The sequence below is a fragment of the Cnephaeus nilssonii genome (genome assembly GCF_951640355.1).
Source record: "Cnephaeus nilssonii genome assembly, chromosome: 19".
Taxonomy (NCBI): Eukaryota; Metazoa; Chordata; class Mammalia; order Chiroptera; family Vespertilionidae; genus Cnephaeus; species Cnephaeus nilssonii.
The window spans coordinates 8,489,333-8,497,904 of record NC_137090.1 but is presented as its reverse complement, the minus strand read 5'-3'; the positions used below and the strand labels follow the sequence as shown (position 1 = coordinate 8,497,904).

At 57.3% G+C, this 8,572-nt stretch overlaps 1 protein-coding gene across 1 annotated transcript; it reads right to left on the bottom strand.

The window, feature by feature from the left end:
* Positions 1–28: 28 nt before the first annotated feature.
* Positions 29–7,699, bottom strand: NR1D1 (nuclear receptor subfamily 1 group D member 1). Its single transcript, XM_079799171.1, has 8 exons — positions 7,036–7,699; positions 4,068–4,403; positions 3,703–3,791; positions 3,455–3,599; positions 2,489–3,126; positions 1,995–2,180; positions 1,266–1,476; positions 29–513 (listed from the first exon to the last, which is right to left on the bottom strand). Exons 1-8 carry the CDS (start codon positions 7,064–7,066, stop codon positions 314–316), a joined length of 1,836 nt encoding a protein of 611 aa, XP_079655297.1. The 5' UTR covers positions 7,067–7,699; the 3' UTR covers positions 29–313.
* Between the last annotated feature and the right edge of the window lie 873 nt (positions 7,700–8,572).

The following is an 8,572-nucleotide window of genomic DNA, read 5'->3' as shown; positions in this document are numbered from 1 at the left end:
CCAACAAGCACACACCACAGGAGCCAGCTCAGCTGTGAACTATTGGATTTGAGGCAGGGATAGAACACATTGGGGGGCCAGAGAATTAGAGGGGAGAGAGTGGTTTAAATAGCGGGGGCGGGAGGTTCAGTGATGGGGGAGGGAGGCAGGTATTTACAAGAAGGCTCGGGGGGGCCAGAGGCTCATCTTGGAATATTTTATAACAATATAAATAAGATTCTGGTTTGCTTTTCCTTTTCGTCTCGTAAAGGAGAGAGCAGTGCAGAGTTCGATTCTGTACAAGGGGGCAGCGGCAGAAGGCCGGCCGGGCGGGTCACTGGGCGTCCACCCGGAAGGACAGCAGCTTCTCGGAATGCATGTTGTTCAGGGTCCGCAGGTCCGGCAGCTTGAGCAGCAGCTTGGTGAAGCGGGAAGTCTCCGAGGGCCGGTTCTTCAGCACCAGAGCCCGAAGGGCCCGCAGCAGCGTCTCCTGGAGCTGCTCCACCGAAGCGGAATTCTCCGTGCCCGAGCGGTCTGTGGGGAAGACGACAGCAGTGAGACGAGCTCCCTGAGCTCCTCTGACGAGGACCCCGAGGTCTGCCAGGACCCCCCCGAGGTCTGCCAGGAGGACCCCGAGGTCTGCCAGGACCCCCCCGAGGTCTGCCAGGAGGACCCCGAGGTCTGCCAGGAGGATGCCGCGGGCAATGCAGCCTCTCCCTGAAGCCCCTCGGAGGGCCCAGGGGAAGGAGGAGGAGGGAAGCATTACTCCTCCCCCCAGGCCTCTGCCCCGGAGCAGGAGGTGCCCGAGAGCTGGGAGCATGGGCTCAGCAGGGCTGGGCACCTCCCAGCCCACAAGGCCGCTCTCCTCCCCTAAACAGGCCAAACCTACCCAGGCTCCCTTGCTTTTTGCTCGGTAGTTCCCTCCGCTTGAATGCCTCCCCCACCCCCACGCTTCCACCCCCACCCCCACCTCTGCCTGGCAATAGCTCACTTGTCCTTTGAGGCCCCACTCAAGTGTCACCTCCTTCCCCAGCTCCCCAGGCAGAAATAGCTGTGTGTGCTTCCTAAGCCCTTGGTTCATGCTTCTACTGTGACACTTATTTCACTGTTTTATAATTAGTCGGGCATGAGTCTGTCTCCCAAGCTAGACTGTGTCTGAATCATGTCTGTATCGCCAGAGCCCAGTGCCGGGCCTGGCATAGAGTAGGTACTCCATAAAAGGTGTGTTCAACTGAACTGCGTCCGCCTCCTCCCCGGGGTCAGGTGCAGGCGGAAGCTTGGCTTACCTGCAGAGACAAGCACCACCGCGGTGAAGAGGCCCAGCTCCTCCTCCGTGAGCGCCAGGGAGTTGAGCTTCTCGCTGAAGTCGAACATGGCGTTGAGCAGGTCGCCCATGCCCATGGCGCTGAGCTCCTGCAGGCTGTAGGTGGTGCGGCTCAGGAACATCACTGTCTGGTCCTTCACGTTGAACAGCGACGCAAAGCGCACCATCAGCACCTAAAGCGGGAAGTCATCCTGGGTGAGGTGGCAGGAGCACTTGCTGAATCACCCCTAGTTTTCTGAAGGGTTTACTGGATCTCTCAGTAAAGAGCGGGGATCATTTCCAAGTGGGTACTGGGAGGTGGGAGACCAGGTGGAAGGATGGAGAACATCCCACACTGGCTTTGAAATCCAACAGGCCTCAATCTGAGTCGTAACTTAGTCACTACCTGTGACCTTGGGCAAGTCACTCCACCAAAACTAATTTGCTCAGGCCTCGAACGGGGGGTAGCAATGTGCCCTAAAGGGTTATTGTAAGGCAATGGGATGTGACTAGACCCCAGCTGAGAAGACAGAAGGCCCAGCCTCCTGAGGCAGGAGTGAGAGACGTTCTGCCCCCTCCCTCCTCAGTCAGAGTCTAAGGACAAAGGTACGGGGGTTCCAAAGCCTTTCAGAGACACTGCCTGCCCCAGAAGCCAAATTTTCTGCTGGGTGCTTCCCAAGGTCAATAGTGGGGAGCACCAAGGGTCACTCACCTCAAAGGTGCCAGCCTTGAGCAGAGTGACCTGGTCGTGCTGAGAAAGGTCACGGAAGCCTGGGATATGCTTGGCAAACTCGACCACCTCCCGCACAGCGGGTGTGAAACTCATGGAGAAATCCTCCCAGATCTCTTGCACGGTTCGCCCACTGCATCCATGTGGGTACATGTTCATTGGACATGCCTGGAGGAGGAAGGGATTTGGGGAGGGGAGGATCAGCCAGGCTAGCTCAGATGAGCTCCCCCCACAGGTGTGGGCCCATGATTTGGCCTGGGTGAGAGGCTGTGCCCCGAGGATGGGTCTTTCAGGTAAAGGAGCAATCAGGTGCCAGGTGGAGATCGGGGATTCCCCAGGCAGAGCCCTGGCTACAGGGCTCAGCATCCTCCCCGGGGAAGAGGATATTCTTGTGTTAGCCTCCGGGCACACCCAGCTGCCCTTTGCTAAATCCAGCCTTGCAGGCCCCCTGCCCACTTCACCCCTGGTGCCCTCACCAGCAGAACGTTCTTGGAGTTGCCCTGCCATGGACTGTTGGCAGGTGCTTCGCCTTCTGGGGCTGGGTACACGTGGGTGGGGCATAGACGGTGCCCATTGCTGTTGGGCTGGTGGCAGCTGTGCTGGGCAGGGCCAGGGGGCCAGGCAGGAGGGTAGGAGGGAGCCTGGTGTAAACCATTCAGGGCCTCGTTATGACGTTGCGCGGCCATGATGTTGTTGTCATTGGGAACAGGCGGGCAGCCTTGACTTTCCCAGCGATGTGGGGTAGTGGCCGGAGGGTTGGCTGACACATGGTTGGCATTAAAGTTGCCAGGTGAGCTCAGCTTGTCATGGGCATAGGTGAAGATCTCTCGGTGGGCCCGGGCCACCTGGGATATCACATCTTCCACTTTGGGCTCAGGACTTGGAGATCGGGGAGGTGTCAGCTGTTGTGGGAACTGGGAGAAGCCCACCAGGGGTGAAGGGGCTGGAGCGGGGGGTGGTGAGGGGCCCATGGGGCCTGGGGTTGGGTGCTGGGCGGGCGAGGTCTCCATTGGGCACTGGCTGCTCAACTGGTTGTTGGCCAGGTTCATGGCGCTCTGCATCTCAGCGAGCATCCGCTGCTTCTCCCGTTTGGGTATGCGCCCAAAACGCACAGCTGTGACAGGATGAGAGCAGTGTCAGGAAGTTTTCATACACACTCACATGCTTCTCTTCCTTCCTTCCTCCTGAAAGGGCGAGACCCTGAGGCTTGGGGTTCCACATCAAAACTAAACCCAGCAAGGCCACACCCATGGAGGGGGTTTTCCAAGTAGGGCTTTCGATAGGAGGTGACCAGAGGGTGTTTACCCAAGAGGATGAAGTATGGGCGTCCCCTATGCAAATGGGACTCCCGGTATAATGTGTCTCAGTTTGGGACTTTTTACAGGGAGGGCTCAATTCGGAAACGGAAGGGGAATGCTCGAGGGGCAACAGAGCTGCCTCACCATCTCGGGACATGCCCACGGAGAGACACTTTTTGAAGCGACACTGCTGGCAGCGGTTGCGATTTATGCGGACGATGGAGCAGCTCTCGTTTTTCAGACACCTTTTGTACTGGATGTTCTGCTGGATGCTCCGGCGGAAAAAGCCCTAGGAGGCAGGGGCAGCGAGTGAGCATCTCCATCTAGGCCAGGCCTAGGCGTCCTGGGGGAGGGGGTCACCTGCCCCTGCCCTTACCCCCAACCTGCCTCACCTTACAGCCCTCACAGGCATGCACACCGTAGTGGAAGCCCGAGGCCACGTCTCCACACACTTTACACAGGAGCACCATGCCGTTGAGCTCTGTGGGAAGAGAGGGGCAGCCGGTGAGCAAGAGGGATGTCTGAGTGGTCAGAGATGGAGGTTTTCTGGGCTGGAGATTCTGGGGGAAAAACTGAGGAGGAGCCCAGGTATCGAGGGGGCACTCAAATGACCAGACTGGGCTCAACAGCAGCTGATGCAACTCTAGGAGAAACCTCCAAGGCCAGGGTAGGCTCTGCGAATAACTTTCCCATGGACACCCACTCCCAACCGAGGTCTGCCACCTTCCTTCCCCCCATCATCCGGAAATGTACTCACTGGTGATGCTGCTGGTGCTCTTGCTGGGGGACACTCGGCTGCTGTCCTCCAGGGCCACTTGCAGACCACCTGGGGGGCTCCCGTTATAGAAGGAGGAGGAGGAGGAGGATGAAGAAGATGAAGTGGGAGAGCCATCATCACTCAAGCTGGGTGGAATGCTCCCAAAGGAGCGAGCTGGGTCCTGGGTGAGGGAGCCAGTGGGTGATGGTGGGAAGTAGGTGGGGCAGCCTTGGGTCAGGGACTGGAAGCTTCCATTCGAGCTGTCACTGTAGAGGGACTCAGGGCTGGTGCGGCTCGGGGAAGAGCCACTGGAACCAATGTAGGTGATGACGCCACCTGGCAACAGAACACAAGGGGAGGGGATGTCAGCTGCCATATGTCTATGGTCTTAGGGCACCACCCTGCTCATCACCCCTCTGCCTCCCCCAAACCAGAAGTTAACCATGTGGCACCCCAGAAGAGCCACAATAGGCAACCCCCAACACATACTAGATATGGCATAGCCAATCAACAACCACGACCCTTTGCTTCTGCTTGGGTGTGAGGTACCTCCCTAGAAGCACGACCCCTGTGGTCATCTCACATATGTGCCCCCGCCCCCTGCCCTGGAAGCCTTCCTTGGAAATACTGACTGCAGCTAATGACTTGTCCGGGGCAGACCTAAGGATGGGATGAGCAGCTGAGACCCATTCATAAGGCCCAGTCTTCCAAAATAAACAGCTGCCGATTTTAACAGAAGACCATTCCAGGGATGAGGCCATGGAGGGGCAGCTAGCCAACAGCGAGGAGAGTGGGGGAATGTGAAAGTTTAAAGTCACATTCCCCCCAAAGTGGAAGATGTATTCTCCAAAGGTACCAAACCTGCCCAGTCTGGTTCCCCTGGCCTCCAATAGCCCTAGCCTGAGTGGACTCTCTGAATCCAGGAAACAGCAGTGCAAATTGCAGGAGGTGGATGTGAAGGACAAATTGTCCAGCCTTCCAGATCTCTCAGCCTGGTGACAATGACCTTGGCTCTCTGGCCACTCCAGGACTTTGGCCATCTGATTACTTGCTAACCAGGTGGCTGTGTTCCCGTGGAATCAGCAGGAGAAAAAGGTGACCTGTCTGCCACGCCTTTGCCAAGCACCTAGTTTGGCTGGCCATGGGCGGGGTGAGAGAAGGGAGGATCCCAGGACACGTGTAAGCCGACACAGGCTATGCTACTGTGTCTCCAGAGGCACATGTCTTGCTCACCCACTGACACACACTAAGCTGGGCAGGGCAACCCTAAAATAGCTCAAGGTTGGCCAGGGTGAACGCAGCTCCCTGTAAAATAGTTGCACAACAGATCAGCTCCTACAGTTTCAAGGCTAATTCGGGGGGATGGGGTATTTAGTTGATGGTAAATGAACCTGACCTAGTTCACCCATCCCCCAAAGAGGAGTAAGACTCACTAAAAAGACTTCCTTCTAACCTGGAAGTGAGGGGCACATTCAAAAGAGTCTAGTTCTAGATCTATCACCACCAAATTGATTTGTGATCTAGAGAAAATCAAGTCCCTTCTCTAGGTCTGTTTTCCTTTCTGTAAAACAAACAAACAAAAAAATGAGAGAGACTTAATATCCTTTCAGTTATTATTCTGGAATGTAGTTGTAGCTGGGGAAGTCCTTAGGAAGCAAACTGCTGCTTGTCTGGTGGGGTGAGGAATAAATGTTTGCAGGACTAAGGAAAGAGATGCTTGGGGGACAGAAAGAACTTGGAATGCGGAGAAGCTGAGTCTTAAGGCAGTGCAGTGAGTAGGTGCAAAAAGAATAAAGAGGAAAGGAGTGAGGAGAAGGGTGGCTAAATGTGAGATCCTCCTGAGGAGTGTAAACAGGAGGCCAAGCCAGGTCAGGGATGGCCCCATCTTACTCTGCTTTGGTGATGGGGAGGAGGGGGAACCCGGGCAGGCGGACAGGAAAAGGAGGCAGGCGGGTGAGTCAGCCCAGCTTCACCCAGATCTCGGCGGGGCGGGGCGGGAGTCGGGCCCTCAGCCGGCCTCACGTCTCCGCTCCACGTGTGCCTCTTGCACGTGGCTCCCCAACGAGGAACCCCGGAACTCGAGGGCCCGCCCTCTCCGCTTCCCATCAATCGACAGCAGGAGCACCGCCTCTGTCCCGCCCCTCCCCGGGTCCTGGGCTGGGCAGCGAACGCGAGATGGGCGGGGACTACAGAGGGGAGGGGAAAAGGGAACACGCGTTGCCGGGGCGACCGGGGGGCGGAGCTCATTATGTAACAAGGCCGGGAGGCAACGACCAATGAGGTGGTGGCCACGGCTGCTGCTGAATGAAAACAAACGCAGCACGTGGGCCCGGCTCTGCAGCCATGTGAGCCCTCCGGGCCACCCGGGCACCGTGGGTGTCCTCCTGGGGCCCAGCGCCACTCGCCCAGCTTCTCAAGTACCGCTCCCTACGGCCGCTGCGGATTCCCCAGTGAGACCTGACCCATGCCCCAGCCCCTCCTGCCGTGGCGTCCCGATCACCCCAGTGCTTCTTAGGTTTCTTCCTGCCTGCGGAAACTAGGGGAAGAGGAAGAGACGAAGGAGGGGACCTTCTTTCCGAGAAGGCCAGGCATGTCACAGCTACAGGAGGCGGGTAGATGGGGGCGTTCAGGGGCACTGCTCCAAAGCTCCCAGTCCCTCTAAACTGTTCATCTCACCACACGTAACCCCTTCTCCATTTCCTTCGGCCCGGGATCCTTCGGGCTAATGAGAGCTTTAGGACTCTGAGGGGTGGGGGTAGGGCGTCTCGGGACACATTCCCAGGCAAAAAAAAAACAACACAAAAACAAACAAACAAACCCTCTTGAAATCCTAGTCTATGGTCCCCATTACACTAGTAAATCCCCGGGGGGGAAGGGAGTCCCCAGTCCCTTACAAAGTTCCTCTTGTTCTAAGACATAGAAGTGAGGAGAAGTGACAAAGAAAAGATGATGGTAGTCATCTCAGTACCTGTGTTGTTGTTGGAGTCCAGGGTCGTCATGTCTTCACCGGTTGAGAGCGGTCATTCAAACTGGACCTTGACACAAACTGGAGGTCGCAATTGCCGCCGTCTCCCCCTGGGCACTGACTGAGCGCAGGGAGTGGAGGCACCCTGCAGCAAGGTCTTGGGGTGGCCGGACTGCAGCCCTGCAGAAGGGGAGGACGCTGAGGCAGCGGAGGTCTGCTTTGCATGGGAAGAGCAGAGAGAGTGTGGGGGAAGGGGGCCGGAGAGAATCAGCCTGCAGTTCGGGCTAGAAGGCAGGTAGCGAGGAGGGTCGGGTCTCCGCAGTGCACCGGTGCCACTGCCCGGCGGCTCCGCAGCGCCGCAGGATAGCGAATCGGGAACTCCCGGTGCAAAAGTCCCAGAGGGGGAGAGGTTGCGGTCAGGAAGTAAGTAGGTGATGGGGAGAAACAGGGCACCCAGGCGCAAAGAAGCGAGACGTGTGCCCTGCTACGTTCCCTCGGCAGCAATATTTCACTCTGCCAATCTCAGCCGCCTTTTGCCCCAGCCTTTTTCCCTGGGACAGAAGGCTCTGCGCAGGCGCCAGCAACCCAGGATTCCCGGGCCGCACGCGGCACTGGAGCAGGTACCATGTGATCCCAGGGAGCGCCTCGTGCCCCAGTGACACACTTTTCCAGCAGCAGGCACGTTGAGCTCCGTGCGCCTGCGTAGCGCCAAGGCTGCCGGGATTTGTGGTCCGCTGGTAAAGTGGGCGGACTGCGTGTGTTTACCCCTTTCTGCCTTGGAAAAGCTCTCGCTGGGACGGGGAGGAGCTGAGAGCGGGGTGGGTGGGGTGCGCTGAAGAGTCAGGGCGGCGTGTTTGGAAAGCCTGTATGGCAGAGGCATGTGAATTCCTGGGGAGGGACTGGCAAGCTTCGCTGCTCCCTGGGAGATCAAAACTAATAGGCCTTTTCTGCAGACCTTGCAAACGTGAGTGCTTCACGTGATTGCAGAACTGACCTCGCCTTGAGGTTACTGGTGACACGGGGAGAGAAGACAAGTAAGGGAGGGAGATATCCCTGAGTTAGCAGCTTAAGCTGAACTTGTGCTGCAGGGCCAAGTCCTAAAACTAAAAGGAAATGTGACCCCTTCCCCCTTCTACTCCCCTTAGGGAGAGCACCCCTAGGGAAAGGAGTTGCAGTGGGGGGTGAAGATGCCCCTTGGGACTCCCTGTTTGCTTGTATACCTTCCCACCCATTTGAGGTGACTTTGGGATGAGTCATTTCCCTTTATTTGTGCAATAAAAAGGACAAGGAAGGGGAACTTCATGGTGAAAGTGCTTTGAGGTCCTAAAGTAACGAGGCCAAAGGTGAGGCAGGGGCCTGGGAGCACAGCGACACTCCCACTCCACCCCCTGCAGTGTTTGAGGGTAATTTGTGGATTCCACAGAAGGTAACTCAGAAGGGAACACCCAAGGTTAAGAGCATCTTACCCTCCTCTACTGATGAGGAAAGTGAGGCTGTGAAGGGACCGGCCCAAGGTCAGACATCCATTGCTAATTTGCCC

What these genes read in the sequence shown, in the direction of transcription:
- NR1D1 (XM_079799171.1), bottom strand. Translation starts at nt 7,066, where the DNA reads ATGACGACCCTGGACTCCAACAACAACACAG. An exon ending in CGTGGGCATGTCCCGAGATG is followed by an intron (nt 3,127 to 3,454) that starts GTGAGGCAGCTC and finishes ATCCTGTCACAG; the next exon opens with CTGTGCGTTTTGGGCGCATA. An exon ending in TCAAGGCTGGCACCTTTGAG is followed by an intron (nt 1,477 to 1,994) that starts GTGAGTGACCCT and finishes TTCCCGCTTTAG; the next exon opens with GTGCTGATGGTGCGCTTTGC.